This window comes from Theropithecus gelada, chromosome 3, assembly GCF_003255815.1.
Source record: "Theropithecus gelada isolate Dixy chromosome 3, Tgel_1.0, whole genome shotgun sequence".
NCBI classification, from domain to species: domain Eukaryota; kingdom Metazoa; phylum Chordata; class Mammalia; order Primates; family Cercopithecidae; genus Theropithecus; species Theropithecus gelada.
In genome coordinates, this window is record NC_037670.1 from 121,259,166 (window position 1) to 121,280,814 (window position 21,649).

The 21,649-nt window shown below is 32.7% G+C and overlaps 1 protein-coding gene across 1 annotated transcript in view; it reads left to right on the plus strand.

The window, feature by feature from the left end:
- The window catches only part of PCLO (piccolo presynaptic cytomatrix protein), a 409,431-nt gene that overhangs the window by 317,120 nt on the left and 70,662 nt on the right, over window positions 1-21,649 (plus strand). Inside the window, exons 14-20 of the mRNA XM_025379373.1 lie at window positions 1,494-1,544; window positions 4,717-4,841; window positions 7,658-7,684; window positions 15,396-15,489; window positions 16,697-16,768; window positions 18,963-19,143; window positions 20,716-20,910. Coding sequence (XP_025235158.1) covers window positions 1,494-1,544; window positions 4,717-4,841; window positions 7,658-7,684; window positions 15,396-15,489; window positions 16,697-16,768; window positions 18,963-19,143; window positions 20,716-20,910 — 745 coding nt within the window. The remainder of the gene's footprint in view (window positions 1-1,493; window positions 1,545-4,716; window positions 4,842-7,657; window positions 7,685-15,395; window positions 15,490-16,696; window positions 16,769-18,962; window positions 19,144-20,715; window positions 20,911-21,649) is intronic.

The window sequence follows — 21,649 nt, forward strand, 5'->3', positions numbered from 1 at the left end:
TTTTGAGGAACCTCCATACTGTTTTCCATTATGGATATATCAATTTACAATCCCAACAACAGTGTGCAAGCGTCCCCTTTCTCCACATTCTCACCATCACTCACTATCTTTTTTCTTTTGGATAACAGTCACTTTGACTGGGGCGAGTTAATATCTCATTATAGTTTTAATTTGTATTTCTCTGATGATTAAAGTTGTTGATTTTTTATATACCTCTTAGTCATTCGTATGTCTTCTTCTGAGAAATGTCTATTCCAAATCTCTGCACATTTTTAATTCAGGTTATTTGTGTTCCTGCTGTTGAGTTGTTTGACTTTCTTGTATATTTTGGATATTAACACCCTGTCAGATGTATGGTTTGCAAATATTTTCTCACATTCTGTAAGTTGTCTCTTCATTCTGTTGATTGAAACAATCAGCTGCTGATTGGCTATGCAAAAGCTTTTTAGTTTGTTATACTTCTATTTTTTATTTTTGCTTTTGTTGCCTGTGCTTTTGGAGTCATGTCCAAAAAATCTTTTCTCAGACCAATGTCATAGAGCTTTTCCCTTATGTTTCTCTCTAATAATTTTAAATTTTCAGGTCTTATATTTAAATCTTTAATCTATTTTGAGATGATTCTTGTACATGGTGTGAGATAAGGGTCCAATTTTATTGCTCTGCATGTGGGATGTCCAGTTTTCCCGGTACCATTTATTAGAGAGACTATCCTTTGCCCATTATGTGTTCTTAACATCTTTGTTGAAAGTCAATTGACTGTAAATGAATGTGTTTATTTGGGGGTTATCTATTGTTTTCCATTCCATATGTCTGTCTGCTTTTATACCATACCATGCTGCTTTGATTACTATAGCTTTGTGGTGGATTTTGAAGTCAAGTAGCATAATTCCTCTGGTTTTGTTCTTTTAGCTCAAAATTGCTTTGGCTATTAGAGTCTTTTGTGGCTCTAAATGAATTTTAGGATTGTTTTACTAGTTCTATAAAAATTTCTTTGGAATGTTTATAGAGAAAGTGATTGAGTGGGTGATTCACTCTGGAAGGGAGCCGGGAGGTGCTGAGCATTAAGCAAAGAAGTAAAAGAAGGACTTTTCTACCTTCTGTGCTCCTCAGCAGTTCTTGTATTAAACCAGTCTTTTACTTGATGAATGTATTTTAAACATTACTATATAGATCTTTAAAACCTATAAATACTTAATTAAGTGCTTTAAACCTAAAGTGTTCATTTTCTTAAGTAATTGAAAATACTGCTGGTATAAAATTACAGCTTCAAAGCAGGCTTACCAAAATGAAAAACAGATTTATGCATCTATAAAATTAAATGTGTATTGAGAACCGTAAGTAGACACCATTATTCTGAAGCAGCCAAATGGATAAAATATATTTTCCAAGCAGTTGCTCTGACCAAATAGAAACTAATTTCAGAAGAAAGCCGAAATGATAAATTCTGTGAATAATGTATCTATTAATGCAATATGTGTTCTTTAATATTACAGCCTACTGATGCAACAAAGGTTGTCTCTCATCCAATTACGGGAGAAATTCAGGTATGAAGTTTTTTAAAAAGTTGCCATTATATAACCTTTTTTGGTTCTTCTGCCACTGGTTTATTGAAATTGTAAACACACTGTTAGGATTTTTCTTATTCTGTAACATATACAGAACTGTAAAGGAAAAATGCAATTTTATAGAATAGTATATTAATACAAATACATGTTTTATGAATTCCAATCATAGCTATGTATTTCTATACTTTGAAATCTGCCTGGTATCTTAGCAGTGTCAACATGTTTTGTGCCTCAGTTTCTTTATATTTGTCTAATGTATTTTAAACATAACAGATTCTCCTGGAAATTTGAAGTTTCCTCTTTAAGAGTTTCATAAGTCTACTGGATTTTTTCTTCTTTTAATCAAAAATTGCTTTAAAAATTGCTGAATAGTTCTTGTAGAGAAGTATTTTTCATACCATGGGTCATAACTGCTTTGTAATTTATAAAATTAGTTTAATAAATTTTCATCAGGAAAATAACATAAAAGTAGATAAAGAAAAATATATAAAAATAAAAAGATCGTCATCTTTTAAAATTCTCTCTGTGTGTTTTGTTATTCATATATTTCTAATTGTGGGTCATAGTAAAAAAAAAAAAAAAAAAAAAAAACTTTAAAACCTGCACCTTAGGTGATACCAAAAAGTAATTTAGAGTGAATAAGAAATAGTATATAGAAAGAATTAACACTACGAAATAGTAACTAATTGAAAATAGTATGTTCCAGATGAAAGAGTAAGTCTTAGCTGCATCTCTAATACATTCTAGAGGAAATTTTCACAAAAGACTTCACACAGGATAACAGAAACTTGAATTAATTTGAAGACAAGCATAAAGAAAGGGAGATTATATTCCTAGGAGAAGAAACAGTACAATTAAAGGTACTGTTGTCCGAGAGTAATGGTTGAAGAATCAGCTTTGAGAAATAGGTTAATACTAAATTAAAAAGAACCTTGAACATAATCCTGAGAATGTTAGCCACTATGTAATATACCATGATCTCTATTTTGGAGTAAGAGAGAGACTATTCTTAAGAATGTGTAATAAAAATTCATATGGCAGTGACCTACAAGAAATATTATAAAGGGAAGGACATTGAGGCAAAGAAACCAATTAAGTGATTATCCAGAACCCACTACAAAGCAAAAGTGGAGTATGAGTGTGGAAATGGAGAAAATGTGCAGAAGGTTGACACGTTACTAAGAACAAACTAACAGAACTACCCTGATGACCTCTATCCTCCCGATCTGGCTGTTTCTCTATTTCCAACTTCCAGAAAGCCTATTTTTCACTGACCTCATCTTTCTTCGTTTCACAAGCAGCAAAGAAAATGCTAGAATTTCTGATTCTTAATAGCCTTCTTTCTCTTTCCTACTATTTTGAAACTTCTGTCCTTGAACTAGTATTTCTTTTGGACTTTTTTTTTGTTTTTATTGTTGTTTGCTCTAATTTTATTTTGCTTTCCCTTAAGGAGTAAGATGTAATTTTGTAGTTGAAATTTACCCTGCTATTATTTCTTCTTAATTTGGGGGATATTTTCTTAAGGCAGTGATTTCAATTTATTATTATTATTATTATTTTTAATTATTATTATTATTAATTATTATTATTTTCTTTTAGCAAAGACTCATTTCTAATGAAACCTTATGTAGATACCCAAACCACAAATCTGTCAGCACTGGAGTCGCTGTGATTGAAGATTGCTGGGGCATTCCATTCTCTCTCAAAGCTGACCCTGAGCAACTCTAGATGTTTCCTAAGGCCATACAGAGCAAATTTTAAAAAGCACTCTCTTCGGGTGGCCTGCAAGTTTTCATTTCAATAAGAAATGGTTTGGGTGCTTCATCATTTAAAAGAGGATTCTAAGGCTGGCAGAGAAAGGAGAGAATGGGGAAGTTTTTCTCTTTAACTAAAGATCTGGAAGCTGTTTGAAATTTCAGTGGTATTAATTACAGGTTATTTTATATTCTGTATTTCCGTGCCAGATTATAGCATACAGTTGCTGCATGATGCCATACAGTTCTAAACTCCCCATTTCTCCTCTTCTTTAATGGTACTTTGCTTTCTTTTTCACTGTGCTTTTATTACGGTCAGGGACTCTAGTCTTTTCTAGATGGAGATAAGCAATTGAAGATGTATTTTCTGACAGGAAACATAATAAGATCAAAATTATGCTAAAATGAGGATTTATTTTCATTATGAAGTTTTACAGGAAAGTATGACTCATCTGAGTTATCCTATTTTAAATATAAATGCAGCATGTCTGTTTTATATGGATTATTTTAAAAGTAGTATTTTTCTATATGGATTTGCCCTTGAAATATGTATCCCTTCCCCTCTATTATTTAATAAACAAAAGTAACATCAAACAGAATTAAGGTTTATTCTAAATGATGCCGAAAGAGTCTTTCAATTGTAAAAGAAAAAAAATGCTTAACTCAATTATTTTGAATTATGCAGTTTTCTCAAATATTTGTTTGAATTATGTCTTTTAGTATTCAGCCACAATTGTGCAACAGCCAGTAAGCATCTATAAAACAATGCCTCTTCTTTCTTCAGCTTCTAAAATTAAAAGAAAAAAAGATTATTCTAGTATCTCACTCTATTAGGAAAGCTAGTACCGAAAGGTATCCATAGGTTTAATATCAGATAATGTAACATAAAAAAGAGGTAGTAATCTGTGTATTCTTAAATATTCTTACACTTCAGTGCCGACAGCTTTATCTTTAAATAACAGTTCCACCCCGCTGCTAATTATTTGGCAAAATGCAAATAATACTTTATAATAACTTACCAATTAGTTAATTTCTTTGAAAATTCTGGAAATTGTTGTTAATAAACATTAACAACATTTACTATTTTCCTAAGAGTAGCAATTTAATTAAAAAATATAACCAGCATTCTAATATATGATTTTCCTTCTAAATAAACTTTAAACAGGCCAGGCCTTTTCACCGTGGAAAGAATGAACAGCATGTTTGCTAGGAATTAAAATATGCCTGGGAGCTCTCAATTAAATTAGACATTAACTGGTCTGTTTGGCTTCAAATAAAATGAAAATGAAAGTTGATGCTTCTTACAAGAATTTTCTTAAAAACATATTAGTAAATATTGAATGATAATGTATAACATGCTTTAAAAAACTTATGGAATATTTTTCTGTCTCCTAAAGCTTCAAATTAACTATGATCTTGGAAATCTCATAATACATATTCTCCAAGCAAGAAATCTTGTTCCTCGAGACAACAATGGTTATTCTGACCCTTTTGTGAAAGTGTACCTTCTTCCAGGGAGAGGGTAAGTAAAATGAAGAAGTATTTCATCTCATGTTTTAAAACAATAGTACAGTGTTTTCTATTCTTTAATTTCAGCACCTCATTTTAATTGACTTTATTATCTTTTCCTTACTTTCCTCCACACGTCATATTTATTTATTTCCAATTAGTAAATAAGGTGGAATTAAAAACTTATAATTAAGCCTTACAGGGTTCTAGAAGAACAGTGATCAAAATGAAACCAGCCTCCAACAGAGCAAATCAGCCTTTCAATTCTGGAAATCACTCCTGTGATGAACTATCAGATTCACTATGAAATCATTTAAGGAATTATTTGTGTCAAAGTTAAAGAATTGGCTTACCTTCCCAAATTTATCTGAGAAATCGATATTCAAGGACTCACAAGTTACTGTTTATTTTTATAGGACATGTGTATTTCCCAATATGTTAGTGTTGATTAAAGGGTTCCCTGATGTATCCTTATTTATAGGCGTATTTCCAAATCACTGATTTAAAAATTATAAAATAACACAAAGTAATATTAGAAGTATTGACTTTGGTAAATAAGTAAAAAATATCTCTTTGAATCTCTTGTGTGATGTATAAATTGTTGATATAGTCAAGTGTTCTTTGGAGATATTTAACTCTCACATAAGGCAAATTGCTGTGATCTGGTATATAAGTCAGTACTCAAGTATGGTTTTGAAACACTGATTTGAACCCTACAAATTATTATCCTTCACTTGAACAATTCATATCAGCCAAATTAGCAAGATGGAAACATAAGATCAACAAATGGAGGTAAAATAAAAAGAATTTTGAGTTGGTAATTTAAAGAAACTGGTTTTATTTTCTTTTCATTTTCCTTTTAATTTGTGGAGTGACATTTGAATTTTCCCTTTAACTTGGAAATTTTCCACTGTGGAACACAAGTAGAAGGAATACTTTGACCCACCATGTACCCATCACGCAACCTCAACAGTTATCACTTAGTGACCAATCACGTTTCATTTTTCCTCATACACTCATAAATCTCAGCTATTATAATTATTTCTGCAAATATTTTAGTATATATTTCTGAAAAATAAAACTCATTTAAAAATAACCTTAATACCTTGTATAAACACATATTTAAATTGTTCAAATAATTGTTTGGTTGCCTCATAATATTTTCCTAGTTGGTTTGATGATCTAATTGATATTTACAGAATATACTACCCGTCAATAGCAAATTACATATTCCCTTCAAGTACACATGGAGCATTCACCAAAATAGACTATTTTCTAGGACATAAAATAATCTCTGGCAAATTTAAAAGCATTTTAATTATGTGAAGTGTATTCTTTGACTGTAGTTGGTTTGTTTAAAGAAGATCCAAATTAGAGCTATACGCTGACCTTCAGTCTGCTGCTTAGTATTTATATCACCACAGGCAGATCACCAATTTCTTTGAAATTCAGTATTCTTGTCAACCCTGAGAGCCAAGGTAGGCAGAATCATCATGTTTAGCTTGTCAGGAGAACCAAATTAGATAATATTCTGAAAATAATTTTTAAATTGCCAGGTGCTATGTCAAAGTTAGTTCACAGCTTTTAATTTCATCCTTCTCAATAATTTTATTTTAAAAACTTGGAATTGTTGGTATGGTTGCTCTAGTTTTACTTTATTGAACATTTTGAAAAACCAATAATTTTATGTAGAGATTACCAGTAGTCACAGAGCACAGGAAAAGGTAGTTTTTGTTTTATGTTCATTCATTTATATCTATATATAGTAGTTGTAACTATAATTTGGCAATATCTTTTATAGTTTAAGAATAACAACAAGGCCGGGCGTGGTGGCTCACGCCTGTAATCCCAGCACTTTGGGAGGCTGAGGCGGGTGGATCACGAGGTCAGGAGATCGAGACCATCCTGGCTAACATGGTGAAACCCTGTCTCTACCAAAAATACAAAAAATTAGCCGGGCGTGGTGGCGGGCATCTGTAGTCCCAGCTTCTCGGGAGGCTGAGGCAGGAGAATGGCATGAACCCGAGAGGTGGAACTTGCAGTGAGCCGAGATCACACCACTGCACTCCAGTCTGGGAGACAGAGCGAGACTCGTCTCAAAAAAAAGAAAAAAAAAAAAGAATAACAACAAACTGATAACTTCATTCTGCGTTTGATGTTTGATTTGAGTCATTAGACCTTCATTGTTATTTATGACAATATTATGATACAAGGGGAAATCACTGCCAAGGATTTGTCTGTAATTAGCATTTGTAAATGAAAGAATGAAGATAAAGCATTGTTGTTTATATTCTATATTCTCTAATGATATCCTGGAATACAGAGTACCTACCTTTTATTTATTACAGGATATGTGTCAAGTAAAATGTTACAAACTTAAAGAATCATGAAGGACAGGCAGGTAACACGAATCTGTCAGTCCATTCTGGGGTGAGCAACAAGGAATGGTGGGAACCATGGTGAAGTGGAGAACAAACACCCCACCTAAAGCTATCCTCCTGTGGTTTGACAAATAAAACATCCCTACTTGGTGAGGTTTGACTCAAAGGCAGCTAATAAGCTGCTCCTATTCAATTCCTAGGTCTTGCTTTCAATTACACTCCTAATTATTAGACAAGTAGAGGCCTTGGAATGTATTACACTTGCAAGGTATTATTTTCACTGTAATTCTAGCATTATTTTCTGCCTCATGTCATTTATATGTTATGGAATAGCTCTTCTAGTTATTATTTTCATATTTTCTTTCTTATTTCTGTTCCTAACTATTTTCTTCCTATCTTTTCTACTTTCCTGTTTTACCCTTCACTCTCGCTCTTGGAATCAATGCAGTCAAGTCATGGTTGTCCAGAATGCAAGGTAGAGTTGTGTCTCTTTCAGTGTCAAGCTATGCTGTTATGCCTTGAGTTATGCTTTTTGCATTTTTATGTACATTCACTTGCACTTCAACATGGGCTGTAACTTGTATTTTTCTACATGTTTGTGTCTATTGAATCAGCACTACAACAAATTGTTCTGAGCATATTTCTAAATAGCTTTAGCAGATGTGTGCAATAGAACACAGAAAAGTAGAAAATATCAAAAACATAGAAACGATGAATAAAATATATTATTACCATGAAATTAGACATAACTAAAGTCTCATTTATAATCTATTCACTAAAACTCATTTAGCTTCTCACATAATAATCATGAGTTCTCTTGAGTCTTCTATTGAAATAAAAATATAGTCACTTTTCAAAAGTAATTAATGGATCTTCCGGATGTCCAGTGCAGGTGTGTATCCCATCAGGTGCGGTGACTCATGCCTGTAATCCCAGGACTTTGGGAGGCCGAGGTGGGCGGATCATGAGGTCAGGAAATTGAGACCATCCTGGCTAACACAGTGAAACCCCATCTCTACTAAAAATACAAAAAATTAGCTGGGGGCGTGTTGGCAGGTGCCTGTAGTCCCAGCTACCCGGGTGACTGAGGCAGGAAAATACATGAACCTGGGAGGTGGAGCTTGCAGCGAGCTGAGGTCGTGCCACTGCACTCCAGCCTGGGCGACAGAGTGAGACTCTGTCTCAAAGAAAAAAAGAAAAAAGAAAATAGGTGTTTGAACTTGGTCGCTCACTTGAACCTAATGTTGAAACATTTTCATGCCTTTATAACTTCTGCCCCACAAAATTTCTGCTGTGCAATGTAGAATGCCATAATTGGCTTGCTGTAGTATATTGGCAATAAGATAATCTTCCTTTGTTTCCAATAGTAGGGGTGTTTTCTAATGCAGCTCATAACAAGTTGCATCATAACACTGTCAACTAAGGCAATTTCTTAGTACATAGCCAAAAGCATTATTTTGCACATCTCTCATTGCATTATAAATTAAATGTGTCATTTAGTTGGAAAGGCAAATCATGTAAGATCTGTAGCAATAGGGTGATGAGGATTTTAATCTCACCCAGATTATTAATGGTACAGCATTCGTTTTTGTCTATGACATTAAAATTTCATACATTTACTACTAATGAGCTGTTTCCCAAATGAAGCTATTTCTGATTTTTAAAAGCATAAATATGTAAATATTTCAAACAACAGGATTAGTTACCACAGCCTTGCTATTGCCCAGAAACTTTTTGTTTCCTTGCAGCCACATAATTGTGGCAAACAACGTAATCGACACTGTGATAGATTCCTCGTTATGGCTGGTTCTCTCATCACAGAACACAATCCAGGTCTCTCAGGCTGATATGCAAAATTAGTTTTGTTTCAAAGAAATAGTATTATTTTTAGAACAGATATTATTAATCACATTATTCAGAATCTCCCTATCTTTTATATATAGAAACTTGGGGGAAATTATCAGAATGATAGAGATTGTATTTAACTTAGAAAAGAGAGAATATTTTATAAATTATAAATAATGGCATGTCTTAGATAACTGTTTAAAAGATCTAGAAGCTACTCTCTTGTCTTTCATTTAGAAATCACTTTCACCATGTCTTTGAGAATTGTCAGTGTAAGAGGGAATTATATTGACAAGGTACTGACATTGTAAGTTAGACTATAGAAGCCAATGAGTGAGGTCCTTAAGAACTTGCGTTTGAATTTTAGCCCTGTCACTTAGAAGCTGTAAGATTTCTCTAAAACTATTTTTCTCTTCTGCAAAATAGGAATAATAACAGCTCCCTTCGCAGGCTTTCTGTGAAATACATGAAATAAATACATCAAAAGTGATAAGCATAATGTCTGGAACATAATAAGCTTTCAATCAATGGTAGTTGTTATTATTATTGCTAGGAACGTGTATCATACATTTTATGTAACCAATGGTTAGTTATCTCTGCAACAAAAAGGTACAGAATGCTTGAGCTACTGAATTATTTAAAAATACTATGCAGAAAATTAAACAACTTTCTTTAATAATAAAATGTAATACATCTTTCATTCTTAAATTAAAAATGAAGTCCTGTTAACTAGTTAAAAATTACACTGATATAGTTTCCTTGTCTTCTTTATTTTCTTCTTCCCACCTTCTGATCAATATACTCAAACTCTGAAGGGCCAAATGTCAGGCAAGATAAGGTGAGAGAATGACAAGGAAAAAGTCTGGGTCATGCATGAACTCAATACTTTCTCTTGGATAATTAAGAAATGGAAATGAGCATACATGAAGGGCCTCGCTCTGATTTTCTCTCATCACACTGTTGAGCAAAGTGAAAATATTTTCTCGTTACTGAGATTTTGTTATGAATGTAATAATTATTTTTAGCTATCATTATATCTGGAAGCCCAGTTCCTGGCTGAACCTTTCTCTAAACAGCATTGGTAGCCTATCAAACCATTTCCTCTGGGACCTATGGAAGGCAGGTACAGGTGTTGTGTATATTTACAATATGATGTCCAAAACGTATTTTACTTCAATAGATTTTAAAGGAAAACAATATACAAGCATGTTCTAAGGATCACTGAACATTTACTTAGCACAGACTATGTGTCAGACACTGTGCCAGGTGCAGGGGTTACAATTGACAATGTAGCCATAGTCTCTGCCATCAGAGAGCAAAGAGGAAAATAAAATGATAGACAATAAGCACACCATTACACCATTAAACAGAGCTTACAAAATGGGATACAGGTTGTACTTTTTCTAAATTAAGAGAAGCAACCTCAGAGGAGTAATTTTGAAAAACGTGTGTGTGTGTGTGTGTGTGTGTGTGTGTGTGTGTAGTAAGTTTAGTAAAGGAAAACCAGATAAAACATTAGAAATGAATACCTTCAATGTTTTAGATTATTTTATAAAAGTAGATACACCAAAGAAGCCTTCAAATTTCATTATCTTTTCTCAATTTTTCTTTTGAAATTAAAAAATATGTACATGGAAACTGTTTTCCTGCTGGTCTTGAGTAGAATAATTGAATTTCAAATACTCTTTCAGACAGCCTTAAAAGTAGATATACCTATGCACGACAAAATAGCCAATAAAAACAAATAAAAAAATAAACCACCAGTACTTTGGGAGCCTGAGGAGGGCAGATCACGGGGTCAGGAGATGGAGACCATCCTGGCTAACACGGTGAAACCCCGTCTCTACTAAAAATACAAAAAAAAAAAGAAAAAAAAAAAAAATTAGCCGGGGGTGGTGGCAGGCACCTGTAGTCCCTGCTACTGAGGCTGAGGCAGGAGAATGGTGTGAACCCGGGAGGCGGAGCTTGCGGTGAGCCCAGATCGCGCCACTGCACTCCAGCCTGGGTGACAGAGCCAGACTCCATCTCAAAAAAATAAATAAACAAACAAACAAGGCAAAACTTCAAGGGGGTGAAGTTTTAGATATTTTTTGATAAGCACCATGTCCCATCTTTATGTATTGACCTTTTTATTTTCCCTTATTAATAAACTTCTTTGATTATTAGATATAATTGTCCTAATTTCCCTAATATTAAATCATTAATGTAATCTTCCCTCAAGAGAATATAGTGTGTTTACTAGACAAGAAAGGAAAGGGAGGATGGACTCCACTTATTTCTCAGCTTGACTTTATGCTCACATTCAAGAATCCCCCTGTTTACCTGCCTACCTTCAACTTGTAAATCCACAGATTTTGATACGACTATTTTGTGTAGACTTTTAAATTGTGTTAAGTGGCAACACAGTTCATTGAAATTGTGTACGATATGATCAGAGCATGGTAGTTATAAAACAAGTGTTATTGAAGAATGGCTTCGTGTGACCAGCTCTGTGTGTCAGGAAATGCAAGTGCAAAAAATACTGCAAAGGCTGTCATTGGTGTTTAGGACCAAGCTGTTTTTACTTTCATTAATTCTAAAGGCAATGGATGTTTTAGGTCTGTAGAGAATTGGAGAATCAAACTCATTACTATGATTAAGATAGTCTATTAAAATGAACATTTTAACTTTTGTCCAATCAGTTTAGGTTATTTCTAAATGTATATGGTCAAACATCAGGTATTTATCAGTATTTATAATAAGTAGGCCTAATTGTTCCACAACACTCGCTTAGGATGTACTGTTCAGGATTTCCCTAGGCAACTCTAAAGATGGCCTAACTTGCTCATAATGTTTGTAATGTGTGTGTACACATTATACATAATTTATATTATATGTATAAAAATTATATATTTAAATTGAGATGGAGAATTTTAGATTATAAAGAAGACAAACTCGATACTTCAGGTAGTGAAGCCTGCAATTAAGAAAATAGATGGATGTCACATTTTATGATGGGCCTAATCAACTGAGTTCATATAACATTTATTTAAGAGCAAAAAATCAAATTAACTATGTTTGAATCCTGGTCCTGCCAGTTAATAACTATGTAACTTTGACAATATGCCTTAATTTTTCCGAGCTTCAAGTTTTCTCGCCTATAAAATGGAATAAGAAGTAATACCTGTAAAATGGGGTTAATATGAGTATTACATGAGTTAATACATGAAAAGCACTTAGAACTTTACCAGAGGAAAGAATAGGCATTTAATAAATGTTAGTTATGATTTTAATATGCTTACTTTTAAAAATGCTTTTCATGCATGAATTAAATACATACTCATATGTCAATACAATACAAGGGTTTTTTAGTTGATAGAGATGTACAATTCCTGATACGGAGTTGGCATTCAATAATTTTTGCTAGGTGTATAAGTGAAAACAAAGACTAAATGTGGATTTGAACAATTTGAATAACAATTATTCACATGTATGGATTAAGAAAAGATAGGGACAGATAAATCCCTTCAAAGATACTTCAATACTACTGCAGACTATTTTAATATATATTGGCAGATCCAGAACTTTAGTGATAGTACATGGGTTTGCATTTGGTATTAATTCCCATCTTGTTAAACAAATTGCATATTTTTTAGAACTTAAAAAGCATAATTTTATTACTGTTCAGTGTATTAGATAAATCTTAATATGGTTTCCATAACCTCACCACCTTGGTAAGTAAGTCCAAAACAAACAGAGGCTTTAAAACTCATACTACCATGTGTTTGTTTCCTATGTATATTCACATAGGAGAATAGCCATGATTCTCAAGTAGCAATCCACGTTTACTATTAACTGAAAAGTAGTCACTAATTCTTTCTATGTCACTATCAAAGTTATTAACTCTTTCTATGTATTAATTTCTATGTATTATTTCTGTGTAGACACTTTTTTGTAGACACGAATTCTATCGCCATCAAATTAAGTCATTAATTCTATGTTACCATCAAAAAAGAATCCAAAACTAAATTTAAAGCAACGTATCTTACTAAAAATTTTTGAATTTTTCATTATGAAATATTTCAAGTTTACTAAAAATTATAGAAAATACCCTAACAAATATCTGTGTGCTTGCTCTCCAATTTTGTCAGATCTCAAGATTTTGCTATATTTGTTTTAGATGTTTTAAAATAAAAGATAATACCCGGAGGCTCTCTGAAATCACTTCCCTGTCCATCAAAAAAACTCACTAAATTGAATTTAATATTCATAATTTACAAGTTTTCTTACAATATTAATATATGTATGTCAAATATACATGTATATATGATGTGCAATCGTATTTCACATGATTTTATCTTTGTACCATTATACCATACTATATTAAGTGTTTGATCAAAACTTTTTTCAAGATATATCTATCTTGATATATGGAGGCTTTTAAAATTTATTTAATTGATTTTCAGTGCCACTTACTATTTCATTGAAATGAATATATCAAAATGTATTTATTCTTTCTTCTATTGGCTTACTATTGAAATAATGTTACAATTAATATTCTTGAACAAATTTCTTGTTCACAGGTAGGAAAATTTATGGTAGAAGTGGAATTAGTAGAACTTGAATATTTGGATGTTTGGGTATATAAAGTTAAATATCACCAGATATTGACAAATTTATCTAAAAAGTCTATATAGAAACTTCCTATCCACAGTCTATGAGAGCTCCTCTTTCTTTAAATCATTGTCTGTATATTTCCCTAAAATTGTTTGTAATTTATCTTGAGTGACAACTGTCAAATTGTGTACATTCAAATTGGTTGAAGTGGGAGGAACACTGCTTTATTTCAATTGGATTCAGCTCACAATGGCTGACTTGTGAAGTGTTATGAAACACCAACTCGGTGCTTCTTAATCTTGGCTACACATTAGATTCACCTCGGAGCCTTCAAAAATCCTAATATTCAAGCCTCATCCCAGACTAATTACATCAGACTTTCCTTCGGGGTGTAAGCAGGGTTAAGAGGGAAGTGGGTGAAGGGTTGACTGACCCACCTCCCACCACCAGAACTCAGGTGATCCCATTATGCAGTCAATGTTAAGAATTACTTCCCTTGTATCTGACTGGTAAGAAAATAAAATCAGAGAGACAGGGAAAGTACTTGCCTGTAGGCCCATCTTTAAAAGTAAGTGGTGAGCTGGAGTTTGATTCTCAATAGCTTTCTCTAGAATGTGTAGGTAAATTAGTGGCTGGGGAAAATTTCCAGGCATCGAGGATATGGCAGTATTTGAGACCAGGAATGTAGCAAGAGTTAGTTTGACAATAGTTTGGAATAGAACTACAGATTACAAGGGACAGGATCCAGCCCCTTTTAGGAAAGGCAAGTTGTGAAGTCCAGACATATGTAAAGACTCCCAGACAAAGAGGTTGGTTTACAGGACTCTAGTGTCCACCAGAGATGAAGTATTATTTAGAACGTGAGACATAAGCTTAGGCAGAAAATGCAGAAAAAAAGCAGTGAGAGTTAGAGAAAGGCCTTGTCTGTGTGGGCACCATTTGGTAATAGCAAATGACAGTAATCTAATTTCAACCCCATCAGTTGGTGACAGCTATACATGTTCTGCCAGACTTAATTAGGATATGCTTTGAAAATTAAGTTGTTTTTAAATGTGTAGCATATAAGCTTCTAATTGGTGCTCAGAGGAAATGGAAAGTCAAGGATTAATGCAAATGTCCCAAGTTATAATAATTGAGGAAAGATTTTATTTGGTTCATCAATTATAAAATAACATATTGACATAAACCAAAAATTTATATTTAATTAAAATTGCTTTATAACTGCATTAAATATACTTTACCAAGAGTGTTGGTAAATATACTTTAAATATCAGATAACAAGTGTTTATGGAATGTCAGCCACAGCAACAGCCATTCTTCATCTTTTTCTCAATCAGTACAGTCATTACAATGTTTTAGTTTTGCTTTTCCATACATGCAAAACTATAGGAAAGTTAAACACCAAATTACTGTTTATTGGGCAATAACATTGATGTTACCATTTAGTTCATATAATTATCTCCTACATTCAGGAAAGAGTAAGATTTCTAAATTATAGTATAGTTAGAACACCTACAAGCATTTCTTTAAAAAAAAAAATCTTTAGGGCAAAGAAAACTACAAGCATCCAACATATTTTTAAGTTGTCACTGTGCATTCAGGGTTTAAGACATGAGGATGATGAGATAATTATATAGTGATTTGAAATAAAATATCTTGAATAGTCTGCATGTCCTTTAGTTTAACAGTGAAGTCATCAACTAAGGTGAATAATCAAGATAACTCTTTCTTTTCTCCCAATTCAGTGCTGAGTACAAGAGAAGGACTAAATATGTCCAGAAAAGTCTTAATCCTGAGTGGAATCAAACAGTAATTTATAAAAGTATTTCCATGGAACAGGTATGTAAAGATTATTTCTAGGTGACAGAATTAGGCTAATATAAGTACAGTGATAGCACAATTATTCAAAAATTGGATCTATATACATTTTGCCAATCAAACAGAAAAAGTTGAGTAAAATACATGTAAGAAATGTAGACAATGGAAAAAAAATGAGTGACATTTAAACATAGGGTGAAAGTAAATGTGCACATTTTGACAAAGCAGCCAAAACATAAACAAATAAAATAAGAAAACTAGTGGAATATTTTCCATTGATTATTTCAGAATTTAAAATTTTTAATAGACTAAGCCACAGTTATCAAATTTGAGAGGGAAATATATTTTCCAACTGGCTATATTTTGACTTTCATACACAGTATACAGAAAAAATAAGATTCAATGCATAGAACTGTATTACTGCACCAGACAATATTTTAGGATCTCATCTCTTTGCTAAATTGAGGCCTCCTAAGAATCTGGCACTGTGGTGCTAAACTCTGTAGAAGAACACAAAATGATGACTAGTATAAAGGGTTATCACCACAGATAAGTAACTGTAGACAAAATTACACTAATGTGCTTCTGAAAATCTGCATTTTTATAACTTTGCTTGAGTAACAGACAATAACTGAAATGTATAAAGTTGAATTCAGAGAGAAGACTGCAAAGACAGTTCCCATATAAACCAATTTACAAGTGAACTGTCTTTCAAAATGAGATTCTTAATTTGTCTTCTAGTAGATTAATTTGATTACAAAAACAAAGCTTGATATAAATTATAATCTGGGTTTGTGAATTTAAAATAAACTCACCTGCAGAAATAAGACAATGCTACTAAGTTTTTTAGAAATTGCTGAAGCATCTAATCCAAATACTTCATCTATATAATACTAGACGTTTTTGCAATCTATGAATTTCTTATATTTAGAGTACTTATAAATTCTGATTTCTATTTTTGAAAATGAGGTGGGGATACAATAAATAAGAATTATCATTTTATTCACAAAATAATGTGCCATATGATCAAACACTAGAGTGCAAAATCATTCAAATTTTATGTAATATTTAATATATTTAAACTACATAGTTTTTGGTAAAATTTTAAGTATTTTCACATAAATGGAAGGAGTTTAAGGAAATAAAAATAAATATGTCTACTGTATATGTATAATGAAAATGTATGATGGAAAGATAGTTTAATTAGGTTTCTATTTGAACTATATAGCTCAAGAAGAAAACACTGGAGGTGACAGTTTGGGATTATGATAGATTTTCATCCAACGACTTCCTTGGGGAGGTAAGCCTCTGACTTCCTTTCCCTTATTTGCTGCTATGGTAAACCACCAATTAAAGCATGATGCAAAGCATATTTCTGAAGTTTGTAAGATAGCCATTTCTGCATAAAATCTTTTGGCAGATAGAATTTATTTCCTGATTTACTCTTTGAGTAGATTAATACCAACTCAAGAAATGATTTTCACTCTATCACTTGATGTACTTTATAATTAATTTCTAAGATGAAATTTTGTTTCAATAGGAAGATATGCAATCGTACTGTGAGTCCAAATGAGATTTGAAGTAATAAATTTATTATATTATAAAATGGCCTGGACTTTTCAAAATGCATTTACACATTCTTTAATTGATTCGATGTGACATATTGCATTGTTATTTATAATTAAGTTTCCTGAGAAAAATTGCTGAAAACATTTTAAGAAGCAAAACTACAAGTAGGAGAAAACAATAAAAACAATTTTTACATTAACATCAAGGAATCAAAATAACCTAATTGTATGCCTGTGTCAGAATATCTCATATACCCCATAAATACATACACTTACTATGTACTTGTAAAAATTTAAAAGTAAATAAATAACCTAATAATGAAATTGGTAGAGTGAACAAATCTTGTGATTTTTTAAATCTATTATATATATACACACATGTATAGATATATATACATTGTTTATAGATATGAACATAATACATACATTGTTTATACATAGGAACATATGTATAATGTAGATATGTACACATTGTATAATGTAGATTATATATTATATGTTGTATATACACATATATTATACATTGTATATACATATATTATACATTGTATACATAATGTGTATATACATACAATGTATATGTGTCTGTATACTATACAGTGTATACAATTGTATGTATAGTGTATATATGTTTATGTACACATTATATATACAATGTATATATACTATACATATATAATATATATACAATACATATATAGTATATATAATATATACACACACACATATTGTTTAGTGTTCTGCTTAGGGTAGAAGTTATGAATGAATATTAAAAATAATCTCCAAAACCTACAAAATATGATATCCTTTTGATAGAGATTATATAAAACGGTTGTGTAATCAAGGTGATAATGAGGCCTTGTTTGGTTGTTAAGACTTTGCACCTCTCTTTTCACCAAAACCGGAGCATTTGACCCTTACCTTCCAGCTCCATCCAGCTCTAGCCAGTTGGACGAATCTTGATCTTAGGCAAGAGTACTCTAGATTAGTATTATGTCTGACTTTATGTCTCAAAAAAGTGACTTATTGAAGTCCCTCTAATTTATGGTCTTATGTTTACATGAGCCTAAAGCATATATCCATTGGTCTGGTTTTCATTTCTTTTTAGCTCATCATATCTAAGATGTCAGCAACTGCAAAATGCACCAATGTACTAAGAAAAAAAAAGTTGCCAATTAAACCACGACAAAATGTGTTAGTCATATCCCTATTTCAAATGTGAACTAAAGTGTGTTTTAAAATAGAATAAATAAATTTATAATTGCAACTTTCTCATTCTTTTCCAGTTTGTCTCTTTTGTGACTAAAATCAAACATTTTTTCAAGGTTGCTAGTCCAGTTTAAGATTAGAATGAGTTATGAGGTTTTTTTTTTCTTTTCTGAGACGGAGTCTCGCTGTGTTGCCTGGGCTGAAGTGTGGTGGCGCAATCTCAGCTCACTGCAAGCTCCACCTCCCGGGTTCACGCCATTGTCCTGCCTCAGCCTCCCTCGTAGCTGGGACTACAGGCACCAGCCACCACGCTCGGCTAATTTTTTTTTTTTTTTTTTTTTTTTTTTTTTTGCATTTTTAGCAGAGACGGGGTTTCACCGTTAAGATTAAAATGAGTTCTTACAACAAAAAGAAGTTTTGTTTTATGAACAGATTGACTTGTGACCCTTTTAACATCATATCCAAATAATTTACTTAATAGTCAAAAATTGTATACAGTTCAGTTCAAGCAAACATTTATTAAGCATCTAGTATGTAAAAGACATTGTTTCCAGTATCATTGGTGAAGAAAAATGAAGAAGAAAGAATCATCATCCTCAAAAGTTATACTGTATTCCTTGGTTTATATCCTTTAATAAATTTTAGAACATAGAAAAAGTAATGAATTAAACGTACTTTAGTCCCTAAATTTCATTGATTTGTTACACTTTTTTTCAGGTATTGATTGATTTATCTAGCACATCTCACCTCGATAACACTCCAAGGTGGTATCCTCTCAAAGAACAGACTGAAAGCATTGATCATGGCAAGTCGCATTCCAGTCAGAGCAGCCAGCAGTCCCCAAAGCCATCTGTTATCAAAAGCAGAAGCCATGGTATCTTCCCTGACCCATCAAAGGGTAGGAAATATTTTTTAAGCAGAAAAAGCTTTGTGTCTATTTGTTCAGTCTGTATCTTCTTAGTGTGAATGTTTGTACATTTAACATATACTAATAGACTAGACATGACTGGAAAATACTTAATATAATGTCATGCAAAGAGTGATGGATGTGGAGTCAGGAGAAATGGGCTTTATTCTCAGATCATCACCCATACTTAGGTGTAGGACTTTGTAATCTTCACTTCTCTAACTGTCCATTTTCCAACATGTAAAATGGAGGAGGTTGGACTATATGAGCTGTTTGGTCTATTCCACCTCAAAATCCATGATAACATGACTTCAGAAAATGCATTTGGGTATTTCATAAAGATAATAGAAAAATCCCTACTGGTTCATTGACTAGACATAATCATCATTACCATTAAGGTATAATCCTTCTACTTGTTGAATCTCTGGTTGTCCATAAATATTGTCTTACCCAATAAATATAATTTTTCATGCTACTTTTTATTTATCATACAAAGAATATTTTCCCTTGTCATCAAAACAATTGGTATGCTGAAATTTACTTAAGTCTTTCCTAAATGTTGAACTCAAGCTAATTTTTTAATAAATTATTATTTTTTAAATAACAGTGCCATACATTGGGTTTGACAATATGCAAATATGCACAGCACTCTCATTCAAATGAGCTTTTCCTTTGAGAGGTTCATTACCAGCTGTCCTACAACACAACATTAATCCTCATCATAAACTGAGTTACTGCCTCTGTGGGATAAAACGTGTGGTACCTTACCTACATATACTGAACTATTTATAAGTATTAAATATAATTTTTATATTGGACTTGAATATTACTTCCTTGTCACCTTTTCTAGGAAAGTCCATCAAATTGAAAAGTGGTTCTTTGTACATGAGATTCTCTGAATCATAAATGCAAGTGTTCTAGGAGATGAGAAAGTGAGTCCATGTCCAGTAGGCCACTGAGTTGGTATCATAAACCACTGACTACGAGTGCTGTAGATTATTTATTAATGAGTTTTATAGATCATTTATGGGTTCTACTTAGCCATCTCAACTCTATCTTGCTTAACATTCTGCAAGATCATTAGTATAAAGATCTCTTTCTATGACTGCCTTAGGAAATATGTGATCCATACATTCTCTACAATGGTTTGAGGCATGATTCTACAATCTCCACATTTAATATGTCCTAGTGACTTACATCCTTCATCCTGTTTTTACTTAAAACTCCTCCTGTGTACCGTCTCCTACCTGACCTGTACTGGAATTAGCAGAGGTGCTTGGTGAAACTAGAAGTTAACATATTTATTACTAGAAGCTAGTCCGAATGTATTTCTTTTTTCAAAGTTAAAACTCTTCTCATTGCTATCATCCTTTTGCCTTTCCTCCCCCAAATTGTTTCCCAGATGTTTAATCACAGTTCTCTATGATGACCAGTTGCATAAATGAATCATATAAGACCCAGAATTAACATAAAGTTTAGACAGTTTCAAATTATGTGTAGACTAAGCTTGACAGGAGGAGTGCTGGAACAACTTTAACTCATGTTTCACCCTTTTGTGACCAGACATGCAGGTTCCCACCATTGAGAAATCCCATAGTAGTCCTGGTAGCTCAAAATCATCATCAGAAGGCCATCTCCGTTCTCATGGACCATCTCGCAGTCAAAGCAAAACCAGCGTCACTCAGACCCACCTGGAAGATGCAGGGGCTGCCATAGCTGCTGCCGAAGCTGCCGTGCAACAACTCCGCATTCAACCAAGTAAAAGACGCAAATAAATTCCTCAGCATGGCAGCTTAATGTTCATCTGTTGCCTTTCTTTCCTGCTGTCCTTTCCTGTTTGCTTTCAGTTTTCAACATCCTCTGCTCACCCTGTTCTCTGTCCCTTCGTCTGTGTAAGAACGATATCAATACATTAATATGCTCTTTCTTATTTAGATTTTTTTTATTTACATAGACTGAAATAAAACTGGCTGTTTCTCCTTTGTTTACACCATCCATCCAACCTGGCTCATAGCATTTGATACAGTGTCTGTGATGTTTGGAGGCAAAGCAATGTTGTGTGTCCTTTTTGTTTGCGCTTAAATATCTTTTAGAATACAGAAATTATAAGCACAAGTGGCTGCCAGTTTTTCAGACCTTATACCAAAAAATAAAAAAGTGCACTCATATAAGTATTTAGAGCCGATTCACAATTAGATTCTTGTGTCTGAAAACACTCAAAAAGTCTAGGCAGAAGATAATGCAACCAACAGTCAACTTCTAGAACCTTGGAGGAAAAGCCATTTCAAGACAGTGCTTTAAAACACTAATAAATTATGCTTGTGAAATATGGTAACTTTCCATGTGCAAAAATTTGTAGTCTTGAAAAGTCTGTAAAGAAAATCTTATTTCTTATATTCTCAAAAAACTACATTAAATTAATATATATATATAAGCATATGTCATGAGGCAATGCAACTTCATTGAGGAGCACAATTGGGTCCATTCTGTTGGATCA